The sequence below is a fragment of the Amborella trichopoda genome, chromosome 4 (genome assembly GCF_054954075.1).
Source record: "Amborella trichopoda isolate Santa Cruz 75 chromosome 4, AtrichopodaSantaCruz75HAP2 v2.0, whole genome shotgun sequence".
Taxonomy (NCBI): Eukaryota; Viridiplantae; Streptophyta; class Magnoliopsida; order Amborellales; family Amborellaceae; genus Amborella; species Amborella trichopoda.
In genome coordinates, this window is record NC_142339.1 from 47,930,683 (window position 1) to 47,951,548 (window position 20,866).

Sequence of the window (20,866 nt, forward strand, 5' to 3'; positions counted from 1 at the left end):
AAAGCCACAAAATCCCCCTTAGCATCAAGTAAAAAGAATAAAATTATAATTAACATGGGACATAAATGACAGGGTTATCCTTACATAAATAATGTACAAATATATACATAGTAAATGACAGGGTCATCGTTACATAAATAGTTTACTAATACATACATAGCAAAACATAACTAGGCCCTCCCCCACTCGAACTCTACAGAATGAATTTGTCAGCAAGAAACTGATTTCACTTGGACTTGATGATCTCACTAACAATTTAGCTGTCGGTTTCAGTAAATTGGGAAAAAGTATCGACTAATATTATGCATTCATGAGTTAACGTTCATCAAAAAAAAATTTATTATGCATTCATGTTAATAGATCATTGTTGATTTATGGGCTAGGTTCAGACATTTTTCCATCATCTAGTATCTGAAAACCATCTGGATCTATCGAGTCTACTACCAGCAGCCAACAAATCATCTAGCGGACATCTATTAGATCAAACCTAGAATATTCTAATGCATCTATTTATGACTGGAAATATTAGCCTTATATTAGTATTTTGTCGCAACTTGCTTAGGTAATAAAGCTTCTCGATATCGTTGATCATTCCTCAATTCAGATTAACAAAAAAAAAATCTGCTGATACAAATCCTTAAGAACTTTCATACGGTTATGTCCTGAAGTTAATTCCATAGCTCTGTGAGGAGGTAATCATTGTTGCAACCATGAGGTTGTGCGTTGGATCGCAGCTTAGCTATGTAAAAAGAGCACAAGAATTTACTTTCATCAATTGCTGATGAATATGTTTCAGTTAAACAATCATTTAACCCATAATATCATGATTTTATGTTCTATGACATCTGTTACCTTTTGAGGATCTTCTAACAAAGAGAGACGCCATAGAGGCGGAAAGTTTTTTATCAATATTCTCGGATCCTAAAGAGATGTCAAGTATTCCACTGGCCATATCTGGGACCCAGACATCTAAATAATGACAGACTTCGTCATTTATTATCTTCTGATCAGATCTCATCTTTGTTTTAGTTGTTTTAGTTACTGTCAAGACATCAACAATGAGTTCAAATGGCTAAATAATCAGTTGTTCCACTTTCAAATTCTGTCAATAGAACTATTTTGGGGAATTGTGTGGATAAATCAAATAGAGATAGAGATACGTGGCTTTATTCTACGAAGCACTAATGTAGTGCTATTCTCGAGCGCTGATCTATAAAACTGAACGCTGAAGATATTTTAAATCAATAAAAATTCAATACCTTTCATATTTATTTGATGAGACATATGAAAAATCATGGGAAAATGATCCAAATGCACCTCACACTTGAACTATTTAATATTTTACCTAAAGAGTATTTTGATAAATTTCAAAACCCATTTTGATGTCTCATTTGATGGGCTATTTGAAATTTGATCAAAAGAATGATGGGCAATTTGAAATTAAATAGTTCAAATCATAGGTGTAGTTTGATAAATTCCCAAAAATCAGTAATTTTCATACTACAACCAGCATTCAATCACAAATTGGCATACCAGCTTCCCGGCAAAAATTTGTCGTTATCATGAAATGATTCTTCTCTTGCAAATTCTTCTAAGATTGTTCTCTGACGCTCATTTATTGCCCTGAACAAAAGATCAATCACTAACATGTTATCAACCCTCACAGCAACCGAAATATTAAAATATGGGCATCACTGTGAGTGCCTATCCACAAGAAATCAGCACCCCTGAACATGGACATAAGCTCTAGCCTTCATGAAATTTGAAGCCTTCATGAAATTTGACATTCGCAATCATCTTTCGGTAGGAATAGCAAAGACATGGGTACAAACGAAAAACAGTACAAAGAGCAACCTCCCAAAATAATAGTGATTCTGAGAACACTTGTAATTAAGCAAAGCCAAGTTTCACCAGTTTCTTTTGTTGAAATGTATGTGTATGTGTGTGCACGTGTCTCTGTGCATGCACAGCAGTCGTACTACGTTTTTTATGTTACCATATCATTTTTACCTTTTCTTTTCATCACCGTATTATTTGTATTACTGCAAGGAAGGAACAAAGAGGACAAAAAATGAGAACATATAGACAGATGATCTATGACTCCTAAAATAATTACATTATTTGGCACTTGATCAGCCTCCTATAAAGGAAATTGAAACTGCACAATTTAACATAAGAATAAGAAAATCTCCAATAAAGAAAATATATGCCATGGAAGGGCCACCTCACATGTACGATTTATGAACAAAAAGGGAATACTGCTTCATCAAATGGCTCAACAGAAAGTATAAACCGGATCAAAATCATGAAATCCAACCTCAACAAAGGAACTAGGGGAGACGAGTCCAACAAACCATTTGAGCATCACCGAAAAGTCTTTCCCTTATCATCTCTAGTTACATTACCCAAAAAAAAAAATGAAAGGTCACTATATTGCATGTCATCGGGTTTGCATGAGGGAAGATCAAGGATTCAACCCTTCAAGCTTGTGCCCGTATAAAATATGCCCCCTTAGAGGTGGTTGGAGCTGTCTCTATCTGGGACTTTGTGGGCACCATCAGTCTTGACTTGGTGTATGACTAGGCTTGGTGTATGACTAGGCATGTGCATCATCCAAGAGGGTTCATGGTACCTTATAGAGATCGTTATTAGCCAAGTGAGGGATGTCATTTAGCCAGGAGATTAAACAGGCTCATGCATGTAAGCATGGAGGCTTGTGAGGACAAGTGCATGAAAGCCTCGACATGGCATCCTACACAGCATATGTGCAGCCGGTCATGTTATTTAATCGGTTAATGGATCGACAGCATGTAAGTACTTGGAAAATGACTCCCCTTGCACAAAACAAAGAAACCCAAACACCCTGTTTCAAATGACTCCCCTTGCACAAAAGGAAGAAACCCAGACACTCTGGCTCAGTGCTAGGTCTACGTGGCCTATAAATGGAGGAATGCACTTGAAATCTGTCACTACACTGTGGCATTTATATGCCTTAGTTATCTTTGATAAAATAACCATGAGCCCCCTTGCATGGGAGACTTGTGGGTCATGGGTTTGTTAAGTTGGTTTAGGCATAGATGGGGTCAAGAGGGTGGTTACAGCAGGTCTAATTGATGTTCTAGTTTCATTGCTAATATTCTCTTCCAATGTTTTTAAAAGTGTCTTTTCAAAGGCTTTTCAAGAAAATAAAATCATTTTATTTGCTCCATTTATTCATCTTTGCTTCATTTAATCATCTAAATATTCTGTAGTTCTTACTGTACTTAAAACAAGGATATTTTGGGAATAAAAATACTGTTTTAAATCAGGAGTTTTAATTTAGGAAAAAGTTAATATAAAGTTGCAAACTTAAAATGTAGAATTATAGATGCACCTCAAAACTCCATCGAAAAAGGTTGTTTTGATGTTGAAAAACCCTCTAGTTGATCATCTCAACATCGAGATATATGAATATGAAAAAAAAAAAAAAAAAAAGATTTTGAGGTCTCAGAAATAGGGCATCTTGCAACACATTATCTAGACCGTCCATTTTCAAGATTTTCATATATTTATAGATCTAGTTGATTTTAACCATTTTTGGAGTTTAAAATTTATAATTAGATATAAAAATAGATTTTCAAATAATCTTAAGAATTTTTTATACCAAAATTACTTGTTATGATAAAATTTGGAGGTGCGCCTTCATTGGATTGTTTAAGGTTGCAACCTTATAGAAACCACACCCTTTAATTTATTATGGGAGACATAAATGTAGCGATTTAATGCCATACTTGGGGGGGGCATTGAGGGGCACATCTACTGTCCATGTGGGCCCACATGTTTGATATTCTAGTTTCATTGCTAATATTCTCTTCCAATGTTTTCAAAGGTGACTTTCCAAATTTTTTCGAGAAACTAAAAATATAGGAGAACTACACAATATTTAGGTGGGTAAATGGACAAAATAAAACAATTTTAAAAAGGGATATTTTTGGAATAAAAAATTTGTTTTAAATCAGGGATTTGGTATTTTTAATTTATTATAGGAGACAAATGTAGAGATTTAGTGCCATACGTGGCGAGGGTATTGAGGGGCACGTCTACTGTCCATGTGCACCACCCACAGGTTTGACCTTTTGACCTACCCACTGGCCATGGGTGCCACATGGAGGTCAAATAGTCAAGGGTGGATGGCGTGGGGCCCACTATTTCATGGGAGGTGCATGGAACACATGTAGGTCCCCTAATGTAAATTGAAGACACTGAAAATATTAAATATAGGCGACTTTTTTGATAAAATTTGTTTTGGAAAGTCAAACTCCAAGTTGACTAGGAGAAGATTGGATCAAACAAGGAAATCATCCAACTCCGCCATTGCCCGTCCTTGGCCCGGATAAAAAGGGAGAGTCGTGTTAAGTCGACAACCAACATAAAACTTTTGTCAAATCCCTATCATGATTCCTTATCTAATATGGAGGAACAAGATTTACATAGCCGACCCCAATAGTTGCGATAAGGCTCGGATGATAATGATGATGATTAGGAACCTTATCCAATTAGAAACAACTTATGGAGAGTCCTACAAGATCTAAAGGTATTATGAGATACAATTCGACAAAGAGAATGGAAGAAAAATGAAATCCAAGAATCCCAAGGATAATGGTGTTAAGATCCAACCTTGATCCATGATGGCTGGCCAAGGGATGGATGGCTGGATCAGCCCTCTCACACCATAGATCTAATTCTATAGAAGACTAATTCACCAGACTCCAGCTCTACCTTATAAACCTCTATATATAAACCATAGATCTAATTCTTGTAGAAGACTAATTCACCAGATTCCAGCTCTACCTTATAAACTTCTATATATAAAGGGTACCCCACCCCTTATGTATATATCGTATCTTCTTCCCTTGAGTCCTAGGGCACCACGTGGGAACTAGATAGAGGACAGAAAGAGAAAAGGGCGTGCCAAAAAGTAGGTTTTAAGGTTTTTGGGAAACGGTTTATATGAGAGATAGGTGGAGTGTATAGAGTTGGGTTGGGTTTTGGACTCCTTATGCGAGATCTAAGAAAGAGAGAGGAAAACCCCGCGACCAAAACCACCCATTCTAAGAAACCTACCCTAAACTGAGAAGAAATGTTGAATCGTTCTCCTACAAGCTGCCACTGATCCAGGGAGATTGTATGGGGTGTACCAAACCCCAGAAGGTAATTCTAGGTGAATATTCAATTTTGTGATCTTTGTTGTTTTGCCTATTTTTGGAGCACCAAGTTAGGAGTGTGGCAGCAGCTTTTCTCAGGACAAGCCTTGCTTTTCTTTTGTGCTTTCCAGTCTAGCTTCAGCCTATAAGATTTCAAATGAGGCATAAGTAAGAGCAGTGAGTGGCAAGGGTTTTAATAAAAGGTGCTCAGTGCAGTCTATACAAAATTGTAGCACCTAGTCACACCCTCCCACACTCAAAACAAAGAACAGCTCTGAGCAGAGTGTATTTTTATTTACTAATGATAAGAGGGACGGCTAATCCTATCCAAAACACTTTTCCCTTCCCGCTAAATTTTGTTATATATGTTCTCTAAATGTTTTATATTAACAATTAGAAGGCTTACACTCAACAGATATCATATATTTTGATATCGTAAGAGAAAACTAAGTAATATCAAAAGAAAAACTAGTAGTATCTGGAATTGCAAAACGTATTTGGAGATTATTGGGAGGGTATTTGATAACGGGAAAAATTATCTTTATTTTTATTTTTATTCAATTTCAAAAAATATATATTATAGTTTTAGTTTAAGGGTTTATTTCTAGGGGTTTTTAGTTTTTAGGAATTCTAGGGTTTTCAATTTTTTTATTTATTTATTTCATGAGTATTATTTACAAGTATTGTTCACAAGTAGTATTCATGGGTACCGTTCACAGGGGTTAAACTTTCATTATGAAATTTAAGTTTAAGTTAGAAAATATTGGTCATTTTAATCATTATATAGACGTGCAATGTATTTGAACATTAAATTATAATATATAAGAGAACATTGAATTATAATATATAAGAAGTGTGTGGGGCCTTGAAAGGGTAAATTCCACATGATTTTTAGAAATTGAAAAAGAGAAGCTTAGGTTTTTGGAACCCTAGCTTTGGATATGGAGAATAAACCATAAGTTTCTTCAACTTGTACTTGTGTTTAGCTTTCTTTCTTGTTGATTTTATGATTCCCTCAAATTTTCCTGCATCAAATTAGTATCAGAGCCCGCGATCTATACGGAAAGTACTATAGCATTGTACGGAGTTACTATAGCACCTTATTTTTGGTGCCCTAGTTCTACAACAAAGCAGGAAAGTTACAGTGGGGGTCTAAGGTTTGCTGATTTTGGCTAAGATTTTGCTAAAACAACTTAGATTTTGTTGATTTTTCACCAGTTTTTTGTTAGATTATTTGCTTAGGGTTTGTGATTTCAGCAAACCCATGGCAGCAAGAAGGGGGCCATAGAACGGGGATTTTCGTATATCCACTCCGTGATCCTATTGATGACAGAATTGACGAACTTGAAAGGCACGTACAGCTCGCGAGCCTCAATAATAGACAAGACGGTGATCTTTCAGCCCAAGAGAATCTCGAGTACAAGCCTTTTCACTTTTGTGCTCTGCGTGGGGAGTCGAGTGTTGGGGATAGAAATAGAAGACCTAGATGTAGGGAACATCACTCTAGGGTTTCCGATTTGAAGGATGAGATTCTTGATTTTGACACAGATTGTACCGAAAATCAACAACTTGTTGATTGTAATGTCTTTGAACATTGAATTATAATACATACGAGGTGTGTGGCCCCTTGAGATGGTCAATTCTACATGCTTTTAGAAATTGAAAAAGAGAAAACCTTAGGATTTTGGAACCCTAGCTTGGGGTATAGAGAAGAAACCCAAAGTTTATTTGACTTGTGCTTGTGTTTAGCTTTGTTTCTTGCTGATTTTACTGTTCCCTCAAATTTCCCTGCATCAGTATTACAACTTCAAAACACCACAGCTAGTGGCACAGCAAATTGAAGACCACTTACACGTGTTGGACAGTAGCTACTGCCACCCTAATCAGCACAAACTGCTCCTTTACCTACTCATCATTAACTTGGTGAACACTACTTATATAAGGCTGAGATGTATTATAAATTCAGTGAATCCACCACACCCTCGATTGCAACAAGATTCCATGAAGTCTCTGCCAAGTCCTTGGAGCTGCACTTCCTAGTCAAAGCTTTAAAGCCCTAGCCTCCAATGTTAAAACCCAAAATAACTCGGACATTATTGCATGGAATTACTCCATCACCTATAAACTTCAACTTTTGAAGGACTCCTAAGATTCTTTATAAAGAATATAGAGCTCCAGATTCGTCACTATCCCTAGTTTCTCTTTCTGAGTCTGATTCCGGTATTTTCAGTCATGAAATAAACTACTTAATTGAGAACACTTCTCAACTCTTAACATAAATCAAATACACTTGTATACAATTATAAATATCGGTGATATTAATTATTTTACTATACTTGGAAACAGGAGATATCTTAGAGGTGAACAAAAAGAGAGAGAGAGAGAGAGAGAGAGAGAGAAAGAAAGAACAGAGAATGGCACGCTTACGCCGGGAACTGTATGCAAAATCGCACATGCTGGTCACCACGGTCCATAAATCCAACTTGACGTGGTAATCCTAAAAAAATTCTCCACAAATAAAATATGTTCTTTGAACATGTAGAATAGAGGAGTAAAACTAATCAGAAACAGAGGAACTTGAAAGAACTACCTTTCCCTCGTAGTATCAATACTTGCCCAGGTTGAACTCGATTTGGCACCTGCAAGGATAGACCACATCCATAAAATAAAAGAAAGAACTTCCAAACAAATGAAGTGATTAGACACAAATAACAAAAGGATGCACAAAGAAGCTATACACAAATTGACGATAAGTAATCTTGATGTCAGAAGAGAGTGTACATCCTATGATAAGTACGCAATCTATAATAATTTCTGAAATGGACAAGTATGTATTTGCTGAAGCTCAAAAGAGAAGACAAATTCTACACACAATACAGATGTCTATAACATGGTAACTATAGGTCTTTTCCAGAAACAAATGGTATCCATTACCAACTAACAGATCCATATGTGTAATATGAAGCAAATCACCAGGCATAACAATATGGACGTACCCGTAGCTGGATCTTTCCAGACAAAGTTGGCACTTCAACCATCCCCCCAAGAATAGCCTGCAAAAATGATTACACATGAAAAAAATAAGTTTAATATTGATAACATTAGTGAGTACAAAAAACCATACTTATATGCATGTCCATACAAATGACATGCAATGTCGTTATGTGGCATAAAATAGGACCATCATCCATTACAAGGGATGAGTGGCAAGTACAGAGTTAGCACCCATTGTGGTTCCTATTCCCTCTCAATCTCTCTATTCTTATCTTATATATGCTATAAGAGCAGAAAATAGATCCTCAGCTGCTGATAACAAAAGGGGGCTGAAAAAGAAGAGTGTCCAACATGTCCGGACTGGGTGTGGGTCCGGACTAGGTCTAACTTGAGCTAACCCAATATACATCTGTGTGCACACTTTCATGCGTGAGTGCCTGTATACTTGGGTGTGTGTGTCAGTTCTGGGCCAAAGTCACTCAAGTTCACTTTGGAGTAGACCTGACAAAAGGCTCCCCTAACAAATAGATTCCTTAGCATCATCATCAGAGCCTTTTCCCAACTATTTGGGGTCGGCAACACGAATCCTGGACCGCCACTCTGCTCTATCAAAGTTCATACCCTCAGTGAGGTCAAAATTCCCCAAATCTTTTCTCACTACTTCCAACCATGTCCTTTTGTACCAACCCCTTACCCGTTTTGAGACACCCTAGCTAACCCTTGCTCATTTCTCATTGTACCCAGGGACTAGTATAGCGTTTCGCTTATGGGGAACACCCTAGAATACATAGATAACGTACATTCATGAATTATGGAAAGTTTTGGCCCAAGTTTTATATATGCTGCCTACTTTACCCAGGCTTGGAATTGGTTAAGGGAAAGCTCAAGGTCTGCACAGATAGATTCCTAATTTCCAAAAATATGATAAAGAACAATATACCAGATGAATCATAAATCCTTCCATCGTTATAAGAACAATGCAGCCAAATCAAGTGATAATAAATATTCACTATATTAAGATACAAGATATATTTCAGTTTAAAAGGTCGTGTAACAAATTTTCTATGCTAAAGAACATGAGACCCTTGACTTATTTTAGGTCCACAATGCAAGTGTACCTTACAGTAATTGCAGTTACGATTTTGATTCTGCTTTAAACTCTATACGCAAACCTCATTCCATTTATAATTAAGATTTAAGCAAGGTCATCATAGATTCATCAGAAAAGTAAGGTGATCCCAAATACATTATCTTCCTAACCCAGTGGTAACTGGTAAGTAAGTTTTCTACAGCTCAAGAATATTCTTGAGAGCAGTAATATTCCTAAACAACGTAAATTACCACTTAAAGAAAAAGTTCAACTAACAAACACAACTACTATAAAAAAAAATACCCCTAAGGTATGCCACAATAGAATATTATTTAAGAACTTCAAAGAAGTTGATGGTTGCCTCATTAGAGCTGCTTAGTGCTTAGAATATCCATATTGAGGCGGTCCCAAAATGATAGCTCATTTGGATCACAAGAAAATACAAATAGAAAACATGTTGCTCAGACTCTTGCTCCCAAAAATACTCCTTAGGCACTTCAGTAACATAGGTCAAGTCCAATTTAGGTGTGTTTTCCATCTGCATTACACAGCAACCTGGTGTGATAATTCAGTGCCCCAATCATTAATCACATCATCATGGTAGAAAGTGAAAGCTATTACATTATTTTTTGAAATAAAAGTACTGAGAGTAAACACTAGATCTATGTTTACAAATAAACAGCTCAAAGATTAAGAAAGGGAGTTATATCCGCCAAACCTTATACATAACACAAGGTAACAGTCAGATGAGCAAATAACAAAAGTCAATTCTTACCTGTGTAAAGTTGATTCTAGCATCAACAAAGATATCTGCACCATCTCTTGCAAATGTAGGGTCTTTACCAACCTATAAATTTCACCAAGTCATAGTTTCAGTAAGGGATAAGGGATGCGTAATTCAATCATAAATTAAAAAGTACAAAGCAATTCATATCAGTACTTACCAACAAAATTTACAAGCAGAATATGAGTTTAAAAATTAAGTTAGAAAACCAGAACAATATCACTAGCTTGTCATGATGTATGCAGAGCTGAAATCACATTCCCCTATAAAGACCCAAAATGATGCCCTAACTCTTGGGTCATAGGGAAATAAGCATGCATGTAGAGGTCTTTCTTTAGGGTTGATTACTTTTTGGTTCTTTTGCAACAAACTAGCTTTGTAAATGGATTAACAGATATTTCATTTGGCTGTGAAGGGAATAACCAGATATTGCATTTGTGCCCACAGTTTGCATTTGTTCATCTATGAAATGTACTTAATGTTCAATAGGGATGATTCAGCCACCTAGGCAAGCAACCAGATATCTGAGTGGCCCACACAGAAAGGATAAGAGAAGAGAAGAGAGGAAAGAAGAAGAAAAGAAACCAAAGGTCCCCCTCAGGGGGGGGAGGAGATGTGTTTTGGTTGGGTTGTTCTAGGACCCGAAAATATGATGTTTCAGGGGTTGAGTTGAATACCAAAAATCGCCTAAATGAACCAAAAGCCGTTTTCTCACAACAGAAAGTCACAAAAACCATGGAATTTCTAAAACTATAAATGACTGAAAGCGGCCTAAAATTCATCCACCATGCCACAACAGAAAGACACAAAAACCATTACATGTCAAAATACCATAGACATAGTTCATACATACAAGACAATCCACATCAACCATCCTATTTCGTTTAGAAAGGCATAACTCACAACTCCTATAAACCATAACTCAAAGAACTTTGAAAAAAAAAATGACTACGTAAGTTCAGGTTGAGGTCCATTATCACTAGCAACAACGTTTCAATTCCTACGACCACCACAAGATGCACCTGAATCTGACGATGATTCCAAACTATCATCAAATAAACCCTCATATCTGAAAAGAATACTGAGGATACTGTTGAACATTGTAATATGAAGCAAATATTGCAAATTTTGGTTTAGCGATAGGTATATCTTTATGGAATGCATTTTAAATTGCGAAGGGGAGACAGCATAGCCAAATATAACAGCCAGAACATATCAGCCCATGCCCTCAAGCCTGGACTGTGCAGGTAGGATGGGAAGGTCACTAGGCGAAGTGCAATGAGAGGAGACTAGGGTTGACTACCTCCTAAATAACAAACCTCAGGCTGTGAAGATAGGCTGCAAATTAAGTGGACGGTTCTTATGCTTTTGTAAGTGAAAAGAAGAAGCTTTCGTAACAAAATAAAGAAACATAGTCGAGCCAAATTGATCATGTCAGCCTACTTATATATGTGGATCATTCCAGAATATACATACCACAGATACAATTGTCAAAAGTATAACCGTATTAAATACAAACTTGAATAAATCAGATTTATTCCATTGCTGGAGAGAGGAATCTACTCTAAATTGGATTTTTTTAAAGAATTACTCCCCAAGGGAGAAAACAGCAATATTGAAGCCCATATGACAAAGCTAACATCATCCCAAAAAAATCTAGGCCACATACTAAGAATATGATATAAGCCAAAAAAGAAGTTCATGATGGCCCCTCATAAACTCATAATGGGCAAACTGAATATCACAAAATAATATACCAGAAGAAACTGACCTTCACTTTAATAACTAAGTCCCCAGGATGAACACCAGGCCCTGCACTATGACCAGCTTTGGGTACGCGGATAGTATCCCCAGAATCAATGCCTGAAATGGGAATAAGAGACTAGCACATGAAAGTTCAGTATATGATGATATCTACCAGCACATACAACCAGACTCAAAATATACAATGCATGAAAAAATGGGATAAAAAAAGCCTCAATAAAATCATCATTGAGAACACTGTAACGCAACCAGAAGACAATCTTAAACTAACTGATAAAAATGTTATTGGCAAAAATTTTAGGGGCCGCTATTCTCACCATGTTTTTGCTATTTCAAACCAAAACCACGGGCATATCTGCAGGCATTTTTCAAACCCCACCAATATTTTGGGCAGGAATGGAAAAAACAATAGTGAAACCAATCTTATTATTCCCTTTTAATGTCATAGACAGGGATGTTAAGGCCATAAAGCAACAGCGAATGTCGATCAGAGGTCTCCTTGAGCTAAGAACATCAGCAGAATGTTCATCAGAGGTCTCCTTGAGCTAAGAACAAACCCATAACAAGGTCGAAAGGGTTACTACGCTCTTAGAACTAATCCACTTCGATGTGTGTTGACTGATGAGTGTGTCTACCAAAGGGCACATGAGGTACTTTATAACTTTTATCGATGACTACTCCCGTTATGGCCATACATATCTATTAACGAACAAAAGTGATGCCTTGAACAAATTCTAAGAATACAAAGTTGAGGTGGAGGACCTAGTGGGAACAAAGACCAAAATCCTTAAAATGATAGAGGAGGGGGATACACTTCACATACTTTTCGTGAGTATTGTGTGCAGACTGGTATATCCATCAAACCACCATGCCATATTTCCTGGAACAAAATGTAGACGTCGAAAGAAGAAATAGGACTCCTATAGAAATGGTGAGGAGTATGATGAGCACCGCTAACCTTGGGTTAGAATTTTGAGATGAGGCAATCCTAACAGCCACGTATGTCCTTAACTGGACTCCCACTAAAGCAGTGTCATCTACTCCATACCAAATGTTTGTAGGCCGACCTCTTTAAAGTTTGGGGGTGCTCTGCCCATGTCTTAATCCCATCCCAAACTGGGCCCTAAGATCATAAAGTGCATCTTTATAAGATAACTACACATAGAAAGGGATATAGATTCTATAACCTATCCAATAGGAATGTAATTGATGAGAATGTATAGAATCCAAGTCTCATAAACTTCGATGCAACTATGTCAAAACTCAAGACAATACAACTTGGGTTTTCCACAATACACTTAAAAATGAACTTACAAAATGAAATTACAGCAAGGTTACTGTGATATAGTGGTCAAATGATTTCAAATTACTCGAAAACGGACGATACAACTCAACTAGGGTCCCTTGTCCATCAGCCAAACAAACTACTCAAGGAGATCATCACACTACACATGTATGAGGTACTAATGAAAAATTCTGCACCACCCAAAATTACAATGCAAAATTAGACATCAATAAACTCCATAAAACTCAATATGACATGATCTCTAACATAACAACACACATATCCTCAAGTGTACAATGCATCATGACCATGGGAAGCCGAATAGAGCTCTCGGGTACCCAGTTTAATCCCTTGAATCTTAGCTATGTGTCATTGGGTGACATGGCATAACTCAAAATTCGGCCAAATAAATCTCAAGAGTGGGAAGCCAAGCATCTACTGATATACACTTAAAACATGGAAGGATTTGCATAGATCAAGTGATCAAAGCAAGTGGAAAAATCATGGGAGAAATCAAGGCTCTTAAAACACAAAACCAGTTCAATTGAGTTCACAAATCAAGCCACATAAATTCGGTATAATCTCCTCTTATGAAAACAAGAATTTGAGGCATCAAAATGAATTAACTAATCTGGTGATGAAAATCTCAGAAAAATATAAGTAAAAAATGATGCAAAAAACATAGGTAAGCTCATGAAAACTAGATCAAATTGTGCATGGATGAGGCCTTTAACTATATGGATCAAGAGGGATCAAGGTAGATTCAAGAGATCAATGATCTAATATTTAAATAATGAAGATAGCTGCCTTCAACTATATGGATCAAGAGGGATCAAGGTAGATTCAAGAGATCCATGATCTAATATGAAAATGATGACGATAGCTTGCTATAATTAGGAATTTACAGCAAGTCAAAGGAAATTGAAGAGATCTTACTCAATTGATGATGACCTTAATACTAGATTAACCATATTGGAATTATGTCTTTTCAAAGCCTTAAATTCCGACATTTTCAATAACTCTTAACTTTAGTGGGAGTAAAAGAGCAACATGACTCAAGGATCTTGACGCACTGCGACCAAGAGTCATGGAATCCTGAGTGAGTCATGAAAAGGATTTATATGCATGGGAGGTACCGAAACAGTTGAAGGTTAGCTCTTAGCCAGGGTCAGTTATTATGTTTGTGCATTTTCCATAATTGGTTACAAGAAATGACAAACTTGGAAGCCCCTAGGCCTAGGGGACCTCCATGTCCTTTTGTGACCCTGATTAGGTCATGAGGAGGATTGGTATATGGAAGGTACCAAAAGGGTTGAAGGTTACCTTTAAGTCAGGGTCAGTTGTTATGTTATGTTTGTTATGTGCCTCATGACTGAGAGATAGGCCAGGACATTACGACGTTCGAATGAGCTTGATGACTGAAAGTCGTGTACGGGAAGGTTGGGGCCAATAGAGTACATTGGCCTAAATCCCTGACTCTTAGAACCTTTTTCTTTTTTTTTTTGGAAAAATCCCCGCCTCTTAGAACCTTCTTGTGGCATGTGCATATATAATCACAATTCATGAGAAACCAGCTCTTCCACGAATCCACTAGATAGAGCTACGCACATATATCAAGAGAGGAACCCCGCGACTTGTTTTGTGTGCATGTCCTCTTAGTGAGTTCACCTAAAGTCCACTTAACCTTGGGGATTCAGAGTCGCACATCGACTTGACTTTGATAGACTAATATCTTGAGCCCCTAATTTGACTTTGTGGGTCATGAGTCTGTTGGGTCATTTTCGAGAAAGTGGCTTTGGATTCCAGGTCCAACCGAACGGAGTGTTCCGTATTGTAATTCAACTCCAAGTATCCTAATTTCTCTTATAACTATTTTTAATCATTGTCAAAATGCTCTGTTTTAATGAAAAATCATTAAAATGATTTTTGAGGATTTATGAGAATTTTTATGGATTTTTCCAAACAGGAAAAATCTTTTTCCAACCCCATGGGGCCCCACGCTCCCCCACATGGAGATTACATGGGGTGACGTCAAACCCATGGGGGACCCCCTTGTCATTTCACTTAAAGCTATTTATGTTGAACAGTATTGTATTTTGATTTTCCATAAAATGGTGGAATTTGGAAAATTGAATTTGGCACATGTTAAATGCCTAAAGCAAGTGGATTTGTGCATGTGTGGGATATTCAAGAAGGGGAGGGCATATGGTAATTGTGCACTTAACGGCTTTCCTTATGTGGCATGTTCCCATTGATCCCACATGTTCTTTAAAATGGAGGAAGTTTTGAAAGCTTTGTTTTTGCTAGAAATTTGGTTAAATAACCATTAGGGCATACCCTCCATCATGGTTTTATTGTTCATCAAAACTGTAGAGCATGGGCATTTTGATAACAAGGGAAATTGGAGTGAATTAAAGGGAGGATAAGGGTGTTAAATCCATGTCACATCAAGATGGCTGATGGTAGATGGTAGGATAGGATCATGCCTCTCTTTGTAGCTTTTAATATATGACATGGAGGGCCTTGATTCATCATCTAAAAGCATCTCATCCCATGAGCATTGGAAAGGCTATAAATGCCCCACTTGAAATCATTTTCATACATGAGTTTCTCTCACTAAAGTTTCCCCCAAAAGTGGCTAGTCCCATCTCTTTCCTCACTCTCTCTTTGGCACATCTAAGTCTCTCTCTCTTTCTCTCTCTCTCTCTCTCTCTCTCTCTCATCTTCAAGTGTTGAAAGAGAGCAGCCCCTTCAAGGTGAATTTAAGCTCCATTAATGGTGATCTAAGGTTCATAACTCATGCCATGGATCAACTAGTCGAGTAAGCTTCATCAATTGAGTAAGGTTTTCAATTCTCCACCAATTTGATTATCTTTCCTCTACTGTAAATTTGCAATTACAACAGCACTTCATTTCCTTTTGTTGATCATTCTTTAGTCCTTTGATTCTCTAATTGTTCTCTCATGATCCATGTTGATTTAAGCTACATCCATGTTCAAATTGGAGTAGCTTTCCATGAGCACTATCAATTGGATTTTCGAACCATTAATGACTGATTTTCTATGAGTTTTTAAAACTCACATCAGTCACTTAGATCACCACCTTGCTACCTTGAATTTCCATTTGTCAAAGAGAAACTACGTCATTTTTCTAAGAGCCACTTTGCAAAGAAACTTGATCCGGTTTTTTGTTCTAAAGCTCTGGATCTCTCCCACGGTTTTTCCCACTTGCAAGATCTTTGAATCTCTGCAAAAACCTTCCATAGTTGATGTATGTATCAGTAGATGCTTGGATTATTATTTATTAGATGATAAATTGGCCTACATTTGTGTGATGCCATCGCATGTTACACATTGGCACATAGTTAAGACCAAAGGTATAAACCGGGCACCCGAGAGCTCCAAATGGCTTCCGTTGGTCTTGATGCACATTACACTTGAGCAATCACATATTGATGTATTTTCAAGTGTCCATTGATGTATAATTTTGCATTGTAAGATTGAATGTTCCTGAATTTTCAAGAGCACACTATTCATGTGTAGTCTTGTGTTATTTCTTTAAGGTAGTCTTGTTCTTGTAAAAGGGACCTCAATAAAGTCTTATCCTCTCGTTTTAAGTGTATTTCGAAGCCATTATGTGATTGTGGTAGCACCAACCTTGCTGTAATTTCGATTTAAGGGTTGTAATTCAAGTATATTGTTGAAATTTTAAAGTTGAATTGTCTAGAATTTGCATACATTGTATTCCCTTGCACGAGATTTGGTTTCTTATACACTAACAAGTGGTATCAGAGCCAAAAATCTAAGAGATTACATCAAGCCCATAGGAAGCCAATTGGAGCTCTTGTATGCCTGGTTTACAGCTTTGGATCTTAGCTATGTGTCAATGGGTGACATGTGATGCCATATGACAAATTCGGGCAAATTCCATCATCAAATAAAGCAAGAAGTCAAGCATCTACTGATATACACTTCAAATATAAAAGGATTTGCAAAGATTTAAAGATCTAAACAAGTCAAAAAATTGTGGGAGTGACCTGACACTTTCAAACACAACCAGCCCAAATTTCTACACAAAGTGGCTCATGAAAATTCAACATCGCCTCTCTTTGTAAAATCAACAATTCAAGAAGACTAGGGAGGTGAACTAGGTGACTGACACGAACTTGAAAAACCAGAAAAATATCAGCCAAAAAATATACGCAAATTCAATGGAGAAAGCTCATGGAAAACTACTTCAAATTGTGCATGGGTGAGCCTTAAACAACATGGATCAAGAAAGATCAATGGAAAATCAAGGAACTAGATGTATGATCATCAACGCGGGAATAGATGCTGCTGTAATTGACAATTTACAGCAAAGAAAAAGCAATCAAATCAATAGAAATTGGAAACACTTTACTCAATTATTTAAGGCTAGAAGACTAGATCATCCATGGCTTGAGTTTTGAGTTTTTAATCACCATTAAAGGAGTAGTATGAGACCTTGAAGGAGCTTCTCTCTTTCACAACATGAAGAACTTTTAGAGAGAAAGAACCATAGCTTTAGGCGTGCCAAAGAGAGAGAGAGAGAGAGAGAGAGAGAGGCGAACCATTTTGGAAGGAAATTGAGTGAGATCAACTCATGTGGAAAAATTGACTCTAGGGGGTATAAATAGCTTTTCAAGGCTCAAGTGTGGAATATGCTTCTAGATGATGAATCATAGCTCTTCATGTCATCTACCAAAGGCAACAAAAAGAGGCATGATCCTAGCCCACCATCTACCATCATGTCATCAATATGCGTGGTATAGATTTAAACAACTTTATCCTCCTTTAATTCACTCCAATTTCCCTTGTTATAAAGTCCATGCTCTTTGCACTTAATAAACCTTAAAATAAAGATGGAGGGTATGCCCTTATGGTCATTTAACCAAAATTCCAAGAAAAACAAATCTTTGATAATTCCCTCCTTTTTAAAGAGCATGTGGGATGAATGAGAACTAGCCACATAAGCTAAGTGGTTATGTGCACTATTACCATATGCCCTTAGGGTTGGCTTTATAATTACAAACTTGACACCCTTTTAGAAAACTCCACACATGTGCGCAATCCATTTTCTTTAGGCATTTAACATGTGTTAAACTGAATTTTCCAAAATGCATTATTTATGGACAATCAAAATTCAAAACTATACAACACATAATAACAATAAATAAAAAGACAAGGGGATCCCCTCATGGGGTTGACATCACCCCCAAGTCACCTCCACGTGGGAGGACATGGGGCCACATAGGGTTGGCACATGGACACCCATTGGCCATTTGGATGTCCTGTGTAGGTCAAAGGGGACCGTCCTTGATTGTTATTATTTCGAAACAATTTCGAAAAAACAGATTTTCTTGCCCAAAAAATTCCAAAAACAATGCCATAAATCCACAAAAAACATTTTAATGATTTTTCATCAAAACAAAACATTTTGGTATTAATTAAAAACATTTGCAAGAGAAATTAGGATCCTTGGAGTCGAATTACAAAACAGAGTACTCCACTCGGCTAAACCCAGAATCCAAAGCCACCTTCTCAAAATGACCCAAAAGACTCATGTCCCACAGTGTATAATTAAGAGCTCACGATATTAGCATATATGCGACTCTAAATCCCTAAGTTTAAGCAGATTTCAGGTGCACCCCGTAGAGGACATGCACACAAGGTGCGGGGGTTCCTCTCTTGGTACATGTGCATAGCTCTATCCAGTAGATCCCTGGAAAAGCATGCTTCCCATGCATTACGACTGTATATACAGTTCTGGAATTTTCAGCGATTTAGACCAATGCGCCCTCAATAGGCCCTAACCTTCCCGTACAAAACTTTTAGTCATTAAGCTCATACATACATCATATTGTCCTGGCCCATCACTCAATCATGAGGCACAAGTACAACAACCAATCCTGACTTAAAGGTAACCCTCAACCCTCTCAATACCTCCCATATATAAATCCTCCTCATGACCTAATCGGGGTTCCATGACTCATGGTCCAGTGCGTCAAGATCCTAGAGTCGTGTCGTTCTCATACTCCCACTGAAGTTACGAGCTATTGAAAATGAAGGAATTTAAGGCCTTGAAAAGACATAATCCCAACACTAACCGTAACCAATTCATGTTGTTGTGCATGTTTTGTATAAAGGGCGTATGCCCAATTTTCATTTATCGAAACAAGTCATCCATAATGATTGATTGTTAGATGACATAAAACAACATAACCATACCCCAGCTATGAACAGTTAACATTCTTCAAAAAAAAAAAAATACCCAGTTATGAAATATGGCATGGAGCACACATGATTTGCACGCAAGAGCTGCAGTTAAGCAGCACCTTCTTCCAATGCCAACAAACTCCCCAGCAGAAGTGTGTGTGTCCATATAAACATAAAAATATCCTAGCTATGCATACATGGAGAGCAGACGACTATAAGCACAAAATGTATGCCGCCATTTTTTAACAAAAGAAAAAACTGTGCGCTACCATTTCACAAACTAATCAAGCACAAGCGAACTAAATTATCTATTTATAATTATAAGGATATAAATCTAGAATCACCTGCAGGAATGGTAATATCAGCCTCCTTGAAGCCTTCAACTGTCCCAGAACCTTTGCACACAGCACAAGATACCTGCAAGCAGATAACACATTCAATAAAGAAAAACAATCAGATCAGAGTGCATCATTTACTCAAAGGTCATAAATACCTTCATAATTCGACCAAACCCCTTGCAAGTACTACACGTTGATGTGAATGGAGGGATAGTGACCTTCAAAAAGAAAACATGAGACTTATGAAAAGCAAAGAGACGAAACAGAAAAAGAAAAGAGAAATGTTGATCAGTACTGCCAAAATATGAGGGAAAACCCATTCTAGAATCTTTCAAGAAATACAAACTCGAATCTTTTCTCGAGAAACTTTAACTACAGACATGTGGAGTGACACTCACTTTCCCAATGCCCTTACAAGTTGGACATAACTGTGGATTCGCACCAATTGGATAACCTCTTCCTTCTGCAGTCCAAAAGAGAAGTGAGCATCAAATACATTGTACCAGAAAGCATGAAAGCATATTTAGGACAGAATAACTCTCAACAATATTCTCATGCGAGTAGCACAAGAATAACCCCAGCATATAATAGATTAGATTCCAAGCAAGCATTTATTGAAGCCAACAGTCTTGAAAGGTAAACCACCACTTCAGTTCAGTATTTAGACCTAAGAACTCATTATTCCGTTGAATACCTAAAAGGGATAGACTAGAGATTTAGAGGTTTTAAATACAGTAATTATTTTATTGTGAGCGTGAAATGCAGATATTCAGGCATTTTTCCATGTATAATTACAGATATTCAGACAGCTTGAGTTCCCACTGGAAAGATATGACAAGTAGATGGTGACAAGTAAGATAAAACCTCTTAAATGAAATAATCCAAAACAAATAACAGAAATACAACACTTTACCCCCAACTTAAAAGGGGGTAATTCGATATGATATTATTAAATAATGTCTTAAAAGGTGGCTGCTCGGGCACACCTTAGGTAGTTCCTTATGGCAGCCCAAGGCGAAAGCATCTCACATAGGCTGAAGTGGCCCACCTAAGATGCACCTAGAGGGTGCCTGGTGTAGCCAAGTCAGACAACCCGGAGCTCGCTCTACCCAAGGGAAAAACTGTCTTGGGGTAAATGGGGAATTTTGGTCATTTTCCCCTATTGAAAATATTTTTTTTATTTGTGGATTCG

At 37.2% G+C, this 20,866-nt stretch overlaps 1 protein-coding gene across 27 annotated transcripts in view; it reads right to left on the reverse strand.

The window, feature by feature from the left end:
- Positions 1-20,866, reverse strand: part of ATJ1 (DNAJ heat shock family protein) — a 32,819-nt gene that overhangs the window by 2,723 nt on the left and 9,230 nt on the right. For 9 of the 27 annotated variants that reach the window (XM_088865397.1, XM_088865396.1, XM_088865400.1 and 6 more), the window contains 9 exons: positions 20,073-20,137; positions 19,830-19,892; positions 19,681-19,753; positions 11,823-11,914; positions 10,043-10,114; positions 8,180-8,236; positions 7,774-7,822; positions 7,611-7,680; positions 1,534-1,623 (listed from right to left, as the gene is read on the reverse strand). In XM_088865397.1, the coding sequence (XP_088721523.1) occupies positions 1,534-1,623; positions 7,611-7,680; positions 7,774-7,822; positions 8,180-8,236; positions 10,043-10,114; positions 11,823-11,914; positions 19,681-19,753; positions 19,830-19,892; positions 20,073-20,137 (631 nt within the window). Of the gene's footprint in view, positions 1-1,533; positions 1,624-2,010; positions 2,043-7,610; positions 7,681-7,773; positions 7,823-8,179; positions 8,237-10,042; positions 10,115-11,822; positions 11,934-19,680; positions 19,754-19,829; positions 19,893-20,072; positions 20,138-20,866 lie in introns of those variants that run through there. The other 18 variants (XR_016054604.1, XR_016054610.1, XR_016054605.1 and 15 more) reach the window with 6 other exon arrangements.